Here is a 15,544-nt window from a genome sequence, read left to right on the forward strand (position 1 = left end):
CTCAAACCAGCCCAGCTTCCTGGACAGACACAGGATCCTGGCATCACCTGAGCCTGAAGGAAGTCACATGTGATTAAAATTCACAATTTGAGCATTATTAATTTCTATATCTATTGAGGGGATTGTAGTGATCTTATTGAAATGTATAAGATTCTGAGATGGCTTAACAGGGTAGTTGCTGAGAGAATGTTTCCCCTCATGGGGCAATCTAGAACTAGGGGCCACAGTTTCAAAATATGGGGTCTCCATCCCATCTCCATCCCATAGAGATGAAGAGGAATTTCCTCTCTCGGGGAGCCATTAATCTTTGGAATTCACTACTCCAGAGAGCAGTGGAGGCTGGGTCATTGAATATATTCAAGGCTGAGTTAAACAGATTTTTGATCTACTAGATAGTCAAAGGTTATAAGGGTGGGGTGGGTGGGTGTGTGTGTGTGGGGGGGTTGGGGGGCATGCAAGCAAGTGGAGTTAAGGCCACCATCAAATTATTGAGTGGCTAAGCAGGCACATGGAGCCTACTCCTGCCTCTATTTCTTATGTTCTTATGTAGAAGGAAGGAAATGCTTCTGAACAGAAAAATGGCTGTCTCCAGGTTCCTGAATGGTGCTTTTGAGGCCTTACTCCAAGTCGTGGACAGAAGGAAGCAGAAAGTCCTCCAGGCAACAACTACATTGCCAGACATTGCAGAGTAGTTCAATTTCACAGAAGATAGAGATATCCAACACCAGGTAAATATCAAGGCTTCACACAGAACATGAGGACCATTTGCTCCAACATAGACCAATTGCGGAACGCCATCTACGTGACTACTGTGCCTATTGTGATGAAGCCTCTCTTGACAGCTCTCTTAGTTGTTGCGCAAGCTCAGCAAACAATTATATTGGCTTTAGGAAGCCACTGTTGATAGATTGACAGTTCCTCACTCTTGCAATTTGTTCTTGAGCAGAGTTAGAGGTTTGCTATGGCTCTGTCCAAGGAGAGTAGCCTTGGCTGTATGGGAGAGGCACTAGTTGTTCTCTCTTAGGACGACAAATGCTTGCTCTCATGCCACCAATCAGCAATGCCCTTGTTAGTGCCCGAGATGCAGGTGGAACAGACTGTTCTAGCCCATGTCGAGGTGGTCCACTCTGCAGCCTTTCAGCTCCCTCAATCATATCATATGCTTCTAACATTTCAAGGGCATGAGAAACATGTTGAATGTGACAGGCTGTAGCAATACAATATTTCTAGAAATGGCTCTATTTTGGTTATTGGAACAACCAAAAGGAACAGTACCTAGCTGCACTACCCAGCTGATAACTATTTCTGTCAATCTAACGCAGGTTTCCGAATACTATTATGTGGTACAACCTCATTGTTATCATTCTTTTCAATACCTTCCTCCTGTTGCTCATTTGCAAAATATATGCATGTACACACACACACAAACACACACACATACACACACACGTACGTAACTAAAGGTTTAGCCTCTCCTGCTGTCTATCAGGGATCACATGATGTTCTTGACGACTCTGACCAATGAGTCCTAAGCACGGGCAATCGGGGTGGGGGTAGACTTCCTGACAAGAGTCCTGATCGAGCATGTAGCACCTGAAAAGCTCTCTTTAATAAAGTTTATGTTTCTTGTTGAAATCTACCCTCTCTGTCAAGTCATTACATATGGCGACAAGGGTAAAATAGCTCCAATGCTGCACCTGACCTTGTTATCGTGAGTACATCAAATCTTGAGAAAAAGAAAAAACTACTCAGCAATCATGCCACTCTTCAGTAGAATCGATCCTTATGATGTGAGTATGGAAGATTGGAGCCAGTTGTGTGCCTTGGTTTTTGTTCTGTTGCGAACACAATTAGCACAGAAGAAAAGCAGAAAGCCATCCTTTTGAGTGCATGCGGTAGCAAGACTGACAGCCCCGAATACGCCCAATTCTAAATCCTTTAATAAATTAGTAGACCTCGTGAAAACACATTTCCAGCCAAAGCCATCCGTAATAATGCAGCACTTTAAATTTAATTCCAGATTTAGGGCCCCAGGAGAGTCCCTCGCAACCTATTTAGCAAATCTTACGCAGTAGACAGAACACTAAGACTTTAGGGACGCTTTAAATGATAAGCTGTAGGACCGAATAGTTTGTGGAGTTCAGGACGAAGCCATTCAGCGCCGTTCACTCGCCGATGGATCGACATCAACTTGGAGCATGCCCTAGAAATCTCTCTCACCATGGAAATTGCTGTGAGAGACTTGCAGGCTTTGCAACACATACAACATGGTGCTGCTCTTCATGTGGGGCGGGAACCTACCACTGGGTGTGGTGCAAAAACCAGACCCACAGCATCGAAGCAAGAGGCAACGCCACTGCTAGTAACATGAAAAGGCTTAGTCGAAACACTTCAGCAGAGATTCCAAGGTTAATTTGTTATAGATGTGGGGGTGACCACGCACCGGGCACATGTAAATTCAAGGAGACAGAATGCCATAACAAAGGTCATGCAGTTAAGGCCAATGCAGGGCAAAGTCAAGACAGCCCATAAAGCAGCGAACCAACATGGCTGAATTTAAAAATACAGCAGTACCTGAAGCTGCTGACATCTATTCCCTGTAAAACATAACTGCTGTAAAAACCAAACCTATCACTTTCACAATCCAAGTTAATGGGAAGCCAATAATAATGGAGGTGGATACGTGAGCCTCAACTACAGTAGTGGGAGAGCACACATCCAAGTACCTTAATGAAGGTACCCAGCCATTAAACCTGGAGCTGACAACTGCTGAATTAAAGCCATACAGTGGAGAATCTATTCAGGTAAAAGGCACCACCACAGTATCAATGTCTTATAAGCAACAGACAGCCCAGCTGCCAGTGATAATAATGAAAGGAGAAAGACCTAGTCTTCTAGGCCGAGACTGGTTATAGAAAATCAGGCTTGACTGGTCTGAAATATTTCAACTGGAAATAGGAGGAGTTCCTGAACTGCTAAAGAAATATGACAGCATATTTCGGGGCAAATTAGGTAAGTTAGAAGGCTTGCAAGCAAAAATATATGTGGATCTTCAAGGGACACTATGTTTCTTTAAGGCCAGACCTGTGCCTTATGTGTTGAAGGAGATGGCGGATGCAGAACTGTGCCAGTTAGAAAAGCTATGCATCATCCAACCTGTCCAATTCTCGGAATGGGAAGCACCCATTGTTTCAGTGGTCAAGCCTGTTTAAACCATATGCATTTGTTGGGACTATAAATTAACCATAAACAAGGCAGCAAAACTATAAGTCAACCTAGAATAGACATGACCTATGTCTCTGTAGAGTTGCCAAACACAGAACTGCCACTTTCTAATGATGTGTCTCATGCTGCAGTTCCTGATCATGTCGATCCTGTTGAGGAACCTCAAGTAGCAGAGCTACGCTGCTCTTGCCGTATAAGTAGAGCACCTCAGAGACTTAGTCTTTAATCACCTTAAGTTGTATATAAATGTATATGTTGTTGGATATTCAAATGTTCCCTGTAAATAGAAACTGTAAAAAACTAAAAGGGTAGGAAATGTAGTAACTGAAGGTGTAGTCTCTCCTGCTATCAGGGATCACATGATGTTCTTGATGGCTCCAACCAATGAGCCCTAAGCATGTGCAATGGGGAGGGGGTGGGGGCGGGGGGGGGCTTCCTGATGAGACTTCTGATCAAGCATGTAGCACCTAAAAAGCTCTCTGTAATAATGTATATCTATTTCCTGTTGAAACCTGTCCACTCTGTCAAGTCATTACACACAAGCTAACAGGAAGTGTACACAGCAGTGATATATATTCAGTGTAATGCATTATGCATACATACACATCCATCCATCCAGTCAAGAAGGAAATGACATTTGATGCTTTCATTTCCATTTCCTCACTGATATGACTGCAACATTTCATCTTACCTACATAAAATGTGGTAAAGGCATTTAATTTGACGGTGTAAATCACATTTCGTGCCACTGAATTTTATAAAGACATAAAAATAGATGAACTATGTTGCCTCAAGGCATACAATGTTGGCATATCATTAAATACATCTAATCTCATGAGTTGCTGCTCAGCAAATGGATAATATGCCTTTAGTGGATACACTATCAGCCAATTCACAACAAACAAGCTTGACCAATTCAAATGAAGTATCAAAGCATATGCACCAAGATCAACGAACTGTAATTTCTAATTAAAACACTAAAATTGACTGAGTAAAATGTAGCTACCATTGTTGACAAGAAGCAGTGTCAGGAAAGTGATAAAAGTGTTGTGATATTTCATTCAAGCATAATAGGGGACAGCTGAAAATGCAAAACTTAGATTTAAAACAAAAACACAAAAAATTTAGTCACTTTAATGCTTGATTGGCTAGACATTGTATGTACTGTATTTTTAAATTGAGGATAATCTAATAGGTTAATTTTAAACCTCACTCATTAAAAAACAATTAGCTAAACAATGCTGGAACATATTTATTCTAAATTTGAAGAGGTTCCAATCACTGTTGTTTCACCAAGTTTAATTAAATGAGTACAGAAAATAGGGATTTTCAGAATTTACACACTTTTTCTGAATGAACTTGGCAAGAAACAGAGAAGGTGCTTTGATTAATAAGCATATAAAATAAGAGCTATAATATTAGGAGCTGGAGCTGAAAATGAAATTGAATATTATAATCTACATCAAAATGTCAATAAAAGAACTAATAAATGTTTCAGTACTTCAGTGAGAAAGCAACCATCACTTTGCAGCACTATGAGTACCAAAGCAACTGACGCAACCATATCTTAAACTGAATGATGAATATCCTATGGACAGCCTAGAACATGTGACTGTAGCTACCCTGCATAAAGTAAGCCTGTTCATTGAGAGCGATCGACATCAGTTATCTTAGACAAAATCTTATTGCCCACATTTAATAAAAATATTAGGCAATACACTGGAAAATTCAAAAATATCTTTGCATTTCTTCAGAACAAAAATGGTAGCAACCTCCTAGGTTTTTGACTCAAACATCTCAAACTCTCGAACAAAATGAAGTAAAAATTGTAAATGTAATTGTAAATGTGACTGAGCCATCTGTGCCAGAGGTTTTCTACTCTTTAACGAGAGTATGACTGTCTCTCCTCCTCTAGAGGAGCATAACCTGTGAGCTTGACTACAGAAGTAAATGCAGGAATCCCACCATCTGCTCTCCATATTACTTGTGGACTAAAATATCAGATGCGCGGGTGCTATATGCACTTTTTAATGAAAATTTAGTTATCCATGCTATTACTGAGAACGGGCCAATCTTAGCTTTATTGTAAACTAGAGGTGTCCGAACTACAGTGCACAAACCCTGCCAATCTGACTCGCAAAACCCTGGTGACTCAGTTGTAGTTGCACTTATATTTCCTTCTGGTGCTTTGTCTTATTTGAGTATTGTTGAACTGGAGGTTCACAAAGATTGGTTTTTAATAATATTGTCTCATTGGCAAATATAACCTTAATCTGAACAAAAAAGAGTCAGTGCCTGCAGTTTGAAATATATATGTGATCCTTGAAGTTTCACAATATACACCTATACCTTCTAGAGAGACCAAAAGCTTGAACACAGCTCTTGTTAATTATGTCTATGTGCATGTGTTTATGGGTGGGTGCATGCACTTGCACTTCCTTTCATCTTGCATGACTGCAATGCCGACAACTCACCACAAACAAAGTTTAAATTTCAACCTGCTCTGAATAAGCCTGAAACCAATTTTCCTTGTCTTGCAAATAAGGTTTTCAAAATCCATCTGACATTCTAGACATATAGTTCGGAAACATTTCCCATTAAGAAACAGGATGTGCCCAGAAACATGACATTCACTATCACAATCTGCTGAAAACAAAATCCACATGCAATGGAGAATGATCTAAAGAAGGATTAATTTAATATTTCCTATTTCATTGACTCCAAAAGATCAACCTACACAATGCAGAAAGCAGTTCAATAGAAAACTATTTTCTAGTTTGAGGGTTTGAGAATAATATAATAATTTTTCTTTAACCTATGCATATGCACATCAGTATGACTTAAAGGGACATGTCACCAGAGATTTCGTTTTGGCTAATTTTAACCTAACCCAACTAACAGGAAACTGACAGGATCAGATCTGTTGTCTATTTTACACCAGTATTATTTTCCATTGCAGTATGTGGTTGATCTGATTCTGTAAGTTTCTTGCTAGTCTGGTTAAGTGAAAAACTAATGTGCTTCAAGGAGCCTTGCTAGAGGTTAGAAGCATAGTAGGAACACATTGTATTAATAAAATTCAAAATCACTCCTGTCATCAAACATCAAATAGGAGTATGTGACAGAAAAACACCAATTGGAAATTCAGAAGAGTTTAATTTGAGCAGATACACATTCATGTAGTAGATTGTATAACCCCTTCAATTCCTTCACAAAATTGCACAGTGAAGATAATAGGAGGCTCACAAAGCATTTCAGAGCTAATACAACAATCAACTTTACACGTAACCAGATAGGCCATCAATTATGTGGTATACCATTATCTGTCTCTCCTTCCTGTTAGCACAAATTACTCCTAGTGACAATGGAGGCAGCCCTTACGCATAACACTGCTGAGAGAAAACATGACAACTCTATGAAGAATATAGGAAATCTCTAATAATAATAGCATAAAATTAACAGTTGAAACTATGGGCAGAATCGCCCCAGACTTGCACTAAATGGTTTAGCAGGCAGGTAAAATAACGTTTTACCTGTTGGCTGCAATGGTTTCTCACGTCTTATCATCCCAAACCCACCACATTAATTACACATTCCCGGGAAATATGTCATTTCTATGTCGGGTGGGCGCTGTTTCGCTCAGCACACAATCACATCTCCGCTTCATCACGCCAGGTGCCACTTTAAAGTCCAGCTGCCTGCACATCTCTCAGTGCTTCCAGCCCATAAGTGCTGCACGGAAGGCAGGATGGCACCAAAAGGCAAGAAGAATGCAACCCCCAGGTTTAGTGACCTGCCCTTTGAGGGTCTTTCAGACACTGGAGGCCCGCTGTCATGTCCTCTAATCCTGCTCTGGCCGCAGGATGGGCAACATTACCACTCCAGCTTGGTAGGCATTGGCAGTAGTGATCAGTGTCAATGCTGCACAGAAGAGGCTGGACATCCGATGCAGATGAGAGGGTGAATGATCTCATCCATGCTGCCAGGGTAAGGCAACCATTTCATCACTCTAAACTCACACACTCAAGCCCATCACACATTCACTGGCAACTCATTCACTGCTAGCTCAAGGGCCATCACCACTCGTTCTTTTACACACACCCTCACATCTCCATCTGGCCTCATCTGCTCTGGAGGCCACCTCCTCATCCTCAGTCTTCACAATTTTTAGGCCACTTGCACAGATCAACTTGTGAACCCACAAACCCTGGGATACCCCCCTGCCTCAGTATAGCCCTCATCCTGCAACCTCTTCCCTTGCCTGAGGCCATTTCTGCCCCTTCCCCAAGCAAGCCGTAGCACTGCAGCCGTACAAAGCCACCCCTGCCTTATGGCTGGTCTGGTAGGTAGAGGCTCCCTGTGAGTCCCCCTAAAAGTGCTGTGGTGCTGTCTGCGAAGCCTGGCGCTGATGACTGAGTGCTGCCCGAAGCAAGGTAGGCAAACAAGCCTCCAAGTTCTGAGCAAAGTGCAACTTGCAGATGCACATCACTTATGTGCAGTTGTGAAACACGTCAGCGTGAGTGGGCAGGCGATCCAACGAGGGGAGGATGGGTCTGGCGGGTTCACCTTATAATGACATGCAGATGTATTACAATAAGGTTCCCGATGTCTAATGACAGGAATCAAGGCCCGCCATTGACGAGCGAAGCAGATGATGGCAAACTAGTTTCACAACATCGTGAAACCAATTTTTGGCCTTCTTGCCATATTGTCCACTCATGCCACCGAGCACACCTGACGCCAACAGGCACAGGCAATTCTGCCTTATATCTTCCTCTTTTTTCCACCATTCATGAACCAAGAGCATTCTAGCTAAACTCTCACCACCTTATCTGTCTTTACACAAGCACAAACCACATAGAAAGCTCTCAAGTCTCCAAACAATTGTATCTTACTACAATGTGTTTCCAGATTTCATCTTCATTTCTAGAATCCTGTTGGTACCAAATTAATACCTAGTTCCTTTAACCAAGACAGTTGGGTACATACTCTCTCCACCACTAAGTACCATGGTTGCAAGGCATTTCAAGTCACTAAGGTTTCTTCCACAAACATTCACTCTCTCCACCACCGATGAACTGTGGCAGCAGTGTGTACCATCTACAAGATGGACTGTAGTAACTCAATAAGGCTCCTTAGGCAACACCTTCCAAACCCACGACCGCTACATCTAGAAGGACAAGGGCAGCATATACATGGCAACACCACCACCTGGAAGTTCCCCTCCAAGCCACTCACCATCCTGACGTGGAAAAATATTACCATTCCTTCACAGCTGCTGGGTAAAAATCCCGGAGCTCCCCTGGCTAACAGCACTGTGTGTGTACCTACACTACAGGAACTTCAGTGGTTCAAAGCGGCAGCTCACCACCACCTACTCAAGGGCAATTAGGGATGGGCAATAATGGCTGGCCTAGCCAGTGACAGCCACATCCCGTAAATGAATTTAAAAAAAACCTTCCAACCCTGAAAATGGACAGGATAAAAGCAAAATACGGTGGATGCTGGAAATCTGAAATAGAAACAGGAAATGCTGTTAAAACTCAGCATGTCTGGCAGCATCTGTGGACAGAGAAACAGAATTAACATTTTGAGTCCATATGACTTTGCTGTTAGTGAAGAAGGGTCATACAACTTGAAATGTTAACTCTATTTCTCTCTCCACAGATGCTGCCAGACCTGCTGACTGTTTCCAGCATTTTCTGTTTTTATTATATTAAAAAGGATAAGAAGTTTGGGGAGATGGTAGTGTAGTGGCAAAATGTCACTGGACTGGTAATCCAGTGGTCCAGGCTAATGCTCTGGGCACATTGAATTAATGAATGTGCAATATAAAGCTAGTCTCAGTAATGGTGACCATGAAACTATCAATTGCTGTAAAAACCTATCTGGGTTAACTAATTCTCTTTAAGGAAAGAAATCTGTTGCCCTTACCTAGTCTGGCCTTCATGTGATACAAAACCTAATGTGGTTGACTCTTAACTATACTGTGTAACAGCCACTCCATTCAAGGGCAATTAGGGATGAGCAACAAATGCTGACCTTGCCGGTAATGTCCAAATCCCATTAAGAATGAAGAAAAAAAAAAGAGCAGCAGGTGTATTGGAACACCATCATCTCCAAATCAGAATACGAACTTGGATAAATATTGTCATTTCTTAGTCATTAACATGTCAAAATCAGGGAACTTCCTTTTGAGGTTTTTTTCTGTGTTTTGTATCTTCACACACATTGTTTCTCTTTGGGAAATAGTGGGGAATTGGTGGAAGGATTAGCAGGCTGATCCGTGGCCAATGAGTCCTGGACTGGGACTTGAAACCACAGCTTCTGGCAAGAGCACTACCTTCTGAGCCCCAAGAACTTCAAGGAACTCTCTGCATTGTATTTGTGGGAATGCCTATGCTTCCCTCTCTCTTGCAGGACTGGATGGCACATATAACAGAAGGCAGCAACACCTAACTGGTGAGGGTCAGACACAGCTGTATTTCCTTACCTCGACGGAAGGGATTGTGCTCTCCAATGCATGACCGGCCAAGACTGAGGATGTAGCCAGCCAGGGGGGGAAAATGGTGGTACATTCCTGCTCAATCCTTCTCATCCCACAATCTCCCAATTTTCAAGATGCAGGTTCTGTAAGTATGCATCTCTCACCTTTTGTCCCTTCTGTAACTGCAACCCTATCCTTGTGCCTCTCCCCTGGTCGAGCAATGCTGCGGGAGAATAAATGCAAGAGAAAGAAGAAACTAATGGTGATGAAATACCATCACTTGATCTCACACTTGCAGCCACTTGCTTAAAAACTGGCTGCAACACATTTAGAGGGTAGCACAGAGGCAGTATCTGCATGTGCCAAGTCACCAGGAATAAGTACAGACAGGGTAGAGGGAAATAGTGCAGGTCCCAGCTCCCTAAAGGGTAAGATCGCACATGCTCTGCTGCTGAGGACTCAGATGAAGACTTGATGGGACAATGTACAGAAAAAGTTTGCTGACATGCATGCACAAAAGCTTGGTGCATTGGCCAGAAAGCCTGCTGTTTCTGTCAAGAAGCATGGGGGAAGTCATGGTGACTGCTGATACCAGTACTCAAAGGAGCTTGCAGGATGTCACAGCAATCCAGCTATCTGTCCTCCAAAGGGTTTTGTGCAGAGCTTGGAGTCCATCCTTTCCAACATGGAAGTAGCAGCCAACTCCATAAGATTAGCTGACCCAACCATGATGCGGCATCTGATGGCCCACTGAAGTCATGCAACCTCAGGTAGTGGCCATGCAAGCACAGATTGCTGCCATGATGGCTGTGGATGCCAGCATTCAAAAGGTGTCAGGCAGAATGCCACAAGCAGTCTGCCAATCTGTCCTCCAACACATTCATATGATTGTTGAGGTATCACCCCTAGGGAGTGCAGTCACTTCATGGAGCATAAACGTACTATACGCCCACAGGATGACACCATACATCTTCCCAGCACTACCACTCCACCAATAGCCTTTGTCTGCCAACCAGCTCAGGCTGTTGCCACCCATGCCAAGGTTGTGTAGTCAAAAGCCAGAACTTCTAGGGCCAGAGAAGCTCACGGTCATTCTCCAAGACCATCTGCAGTCTCCTCCACTGAAAGTCAGCAGCCTTTCGCCTGACACATTGCAGCTACCAGAATAATATTGTATTGGAGCCCTAGGCCAAACAAAGGCACATGGAAGACAGGCAAGAAAGGAATGCATAATGTTATGGCTTGACTTTTGCATGACCACTGGATGGTTTCATTGATAAACTTCGTATGGAATGGCTGTTTTGTGGTAGCTTTTAAGAATTGTGGCCAAGAGGACACCATGATGGTCAATTACATGGGGAGGTGAGATGTGGAACTGTTGTCTAATGGGAAATTGAAGTTGTATTCACTAGGATCACAGTCAGATAAATCAACTATTGACAGACTAGTCAGAAAGGGGACCTGTTGGTTGCCTCCACCCTTCCTCCTCATCCTCTGCTTCCTCCCAAGCTGCTGGCAAGGTATACCAGTGGCAAGGAAAGTGCCCTCTTTATGGCGAGATTGTGCAGGATGCAACAGGTGATGATGAATCTCTGGTGAGCACTGCAGGGCTCCAAAACAGTCCAGGCAGTGGAAGCATTGCATAAGCATATTAAGGTGTTGCTCATTTCATGTGGTTTGCATGCCATCCACATGTGTTGAGTAGCACACTGGAGCCTTGAGCCAGGAGGTCGCCAGATCACCCTTGCCACCCAGTTGTCACCCTCTGGTTTGACGTGGTGGCTCTCTAAATACTAATAGTATGGCAGATTGCCGTAAAATAAAGGCATCATGACTGCTGCCAGGACACTGGGCATTCACCTGCATGTTATGCTGAACATGGTCATGCACCAACTGAACATTCAGGGAGTACATCTCTGCATTTAGATGCAGCACCCGCAAAGCCAAATGTGTGCAATCAAAGGCATCCTGCACCGTGGAAGCCAACTAACTTGGCGAAGCCACCTGGAGTGTCTGCTTCCTTCTGGTCAGAGAGAGTGCAATATACTCCCCCCTCCCAGCAGAGTCAGTCACCTTTTTTACACAGCAGCGGACAGCAAACAGGGAGATATGTTAGCAATGTCACCCACTCTAGCCTGGAAAAGTTCTGAGGCAAGGAAATTCATGGTTACCTTCACAGCCACTGGCAATGCCACCCTCATCCTGCTCTGAGGCTGCAGGTCTGCCTATAAATGGGAGATTTCAGTCAGCACCTCTTTTGTAAGACAGATTTCACACATACTTCAGATTGAGGGAAGAGAATTGTTCCTGAAGACCCTGACTAGGTATGACCTCTTGCTGAGAGCTTTTCTTCCCCTCTCTCTACAAGCAGCTTGTCCTTTTGTGTTTCTCCTGCTCTCTTTCCCTAACCAGCTGCAGGCCTAGGGGGAATGGTAACTACATCTCCAAGGACTGGGAGCATTTGGTCTGAGCAGAATCCTTGAGATCCAAATCAAGACTGTCAACACATATTTCTGAAGTGCGGTTACAGTTGTTATCCAGGAAAACAACATACAAAACAATCTGACATTTTTGGTATGTGAAGAACGGTGTGGTTAAGTAATTACCCCAGTAATGAAAATACACCTACAACCTCACCACAGGCAACTTAAAAGCAAGGCAACTTCTTTTTATTTTGCCATTGCCTGTGGACATGAAGATGTTCCCTAAAAACACATTTATTTTTATTCATTCATGGGATGCGGGCTTCGCTGGCTGGACCAGCACTTTTTGCCCATTCCCAGTTGCCCTTGAGAAGGTGGTGGTGAGCTGCCTTCTTGGTGTAGGTACATCCATAGTGCTGTTAGGAAGGAAGTTCCAGGATTTTGACCCAGCAACAGCGAAAGAATGGCGATATCTTTCCAAGTCAGGAAGGTGAGTGACTTGGAGGGGAACTTCCAAGTGGTGGTGTTCCCATCTATCTGCCATCCTTGTCCATCTAGATGGTAGTGGTTGTGGGTTTGGAAGGTGCTGTTGAAGGAGCCTTGGTGAATTTCTGCAGTGCATCTTGTAGATGATACACACTGCTGCTACTGCTGTGCATCTGTGATGGAGGGAGTGAATGTTTGTGGATGTGGTGCCAATCAAGAAGGCTGCTTTGTCCTGGATGGTGTCAAGCTTCTTGAGTGCTGTGGGAGCTGCACTCATCCAAGCAAGTATTCCACTCCTAACTTGTACCTTGTAGATGGTGGACAGGCTTTGGGGAATCAGGAGGTGAGTTACTCATCCCATGGTTCCTAGCCTCTGACCTGCTCTTGTAACCACAGTATTTGTATTGCTAGTCCAGTTCAGTTTCTGGTCAATGGTAATCCCCAGGATGTTGATAGTGGGAGATTAAGTGATGGTAATGCTATTGAACATCAAGGGGCGATGGTTGGATTCTCCTTTGCTGGAGATGGTCATTGCCTGACACTTGTGGGGCACAAATCTTACTTGCCACTTGTCAATATTGTATTGCTGATGCATCCTTAGGATTTTGACATATGCAATACTTTTAATTTACAGCACTGATATGCTAAAGTAGAAGTTTTTAGACATAATTATCTAGGGTGCCCCAGAGTAGAATCTTACTAAATAAAAGCTTTTACGGAGCTAGGTTCATATGCATAAGCTTGTTATCCTGTATATATTGTTTAAGTAAAAAATCTAAAATTAATGATCCACAAGGATTTAGTACACAGAATAGAGAAAAATATATTTCATTAGTCACAGAAGCAGAAGCTGAACTACACAAACAGAAATAGAATATTGATTAACAAAAATTACATCAATCATTTCACTTTGATATAATTGGAAGACAAACATTTCATAGGCTTTCAGAAAGCCATTTATCATTTTGCTCCAGCTATCTTTTCTTACTCCTTCTTAAACCAGCTTTTAAACTATCAAATATAACAATTGCTTGACCTTAAGATGCATAGTTAACACTTGTTGTTCTGTTAATAAGACAATTACTTCAAGTGACATACTGGAAAAGGTGAGAGGAGAAAGGCTGTTATGTGAACAGGATTTAAATGTTTAAAATTGAGTTTAAAACTGTTCTTAAATCTTCAGTCTTTAGTTTCATATGGTCATTACAGTGATGCACTTACAAAGTGGTCGATTTGAAACTGGTAAGACCAGGTAACCTGCTAGATATCCAGCAAACAGTCTAAGCCTTACCATTTTAAAGTTTCTGAAATAGAACAGCAATCAACTTTTCACATAACAGAGGAATAAAATGGTTGCTTAATTTGGCTCTGGTTAGATTCTAAATTATCAGTTTGTCTTTCCTCTGTACTCATATGCAACTTAAAACAGCAACTGCACAAGCAGAGTATTTGACTCTTGAATTCCTGTTCTTTGTAAGGACATGAGAAAAACCTAGAAAGTAATGTATATGAACACACAAAAATGACAGCACAAAAAGACCAGCTGGGCCATCAATACCCAAATAAGAATTCAGAATCAATCCAATGTGCAGTTGCACAACAGTTACACTTGAAAGAGCTTGCCTTCTCTTCACTATCGTCAAGCTTTTATATGCCGAAAGCTCATAATCTAGTTTTCACAGTAAATTACTAATTGAATAATTGTTCAACTTGATGCACAGTCAAACATAAGTTAAATGACACAATCTTTTACAGCAATATGCAAGTTGTCAAAATAATCATTATTGGAAAAACAAGGGAATTTCTCTCTATAATCAAAATAGCCATTATTAAAAATTTAACTCCTCATTCTCCTAAGGTTAGCCTGCTTGTTCAAATGCCAGGTAAAATATTAATTCAGTAATCACAAAGAAATTGGCATTACCTTGACCAACAGTTGTATTCCTAGGAACTAGACTACAATTTTATTGAGCCACCAAATGCGCTTTTTCTGTTTGTTGTTGCATGTGCATCCATAATAAAGAATGGCAATAATCATATATATCATGCTTAGATAAAAATGGAACAAACTATGAAACATTGGAAGCACGAAAAAAATTAGGTACCATGGACCTTTTGTCAATGTTTTTTTTCCCTTTGTTGTGCCTCCTGGTTTGAATTAGAAACATCAGACTAATGCAAGTTTATGGGAAAACACATTGGCTAGAGAAGTGAAAGGTCTACTGTCTTTGAAATTATGTCTAATATGTGTCTATTTTACTTGCAAAGCTTGTCAAACATGAAGCCAAAAACAATCAATGTAATCCAAATCAGAAAGCTGCTCTTGCCTTGATCCAAATGGGTCAAACAAGTTGATGGCACTGTTCTCCAAGATTGCATTAATGGCCTAAGATGTATACAATGTATATGTACAATTTATTTCAACAACCACATGTTGCAAGTGATCATTTTCAAAAAAGTTTAAATACTGTGAAGCACAAGGACAGAACACAGTCCCTCAGCTGTATATTCTACCAATTGCTGGCTACATGGAAAAGTGCAAAGTGATGCATTAATACTGGAGAGAGAGCCGAGGATGGGAAGATCATTTGGCCATTTTAATTAACCAATCCAGAAAGAACCCAATATCTCCACTGTACCATCTAATTGTTTCTTAAATTATTCTACGATTTTGCCTCCACAATCCATCTGGAAGTCTATTCTACATTGCTTGCTCTTTATTTATTTGAAGAATTTCATGAAATCTATCCAAAAAGTGATCTTGACTAGTTTGAACCTGGATCTTCTAGTTCTATTCCAGCAGTTTAAAGTAATACCAAAGATTATTTTCCTCTAAACTTCGAGCTCAAAGGAAAGGAATATCGGGCATGGTGGATAACTGCAGATGCTTTGCTATACTCTGTTTTAATCCCCCGCCAAAGTT

The 15,544-nt window shown here is 42.0% G+C and overlaps 1 protein-coding gene across 8 annotated transcripts in view; it reads right to left on the bottom strand.

The window, feature by feature from the left end:
- Positions 1 to 15,544, bottom strand: part of tiam1a (TIAM Rac1 associated GEF 1a) — a 303,246-nt gene that overhangs the window by 64,750 nt on the left and 222,952 nt on the right. For 7 of the 8 annotated variants that reach the window (XM_041211695.1, XM_041211693.1, XM_041211698.1 and 4 more), the window contains one exon: positions 11,884 to 11,937. The exons of the other annotated variant lie outside the window; for it this stretch is intronic. In XM_041211695.1, the coding sequence (XP_041067629.1) occupies positions 11,884 to 11,937 (54 nt within the window). The remainder of the gene's footprint in view (positions 1 to 11,883; positions 11,938 to 15,544) is intronic. 8 annotated transcript variants of the gene reach the window in all.

The sequence above is a fragment of the Carcharodon carcharias genome, chromosome 18 (genome assembly GCF_017639515.1).
Source record: "Carcharodon carcharias isolate sCarCar2 chromosome 18, sCarCar2.pri, whole genome shotgun sequence".
NCBI classification, from domain to species: domain Eukaryota; kingdom Metazoa; phylum Chordata; class Chondrichthyes; order Lamniformes; family Lamnidae; genus Carcharodon; species Carcharodon carcharias.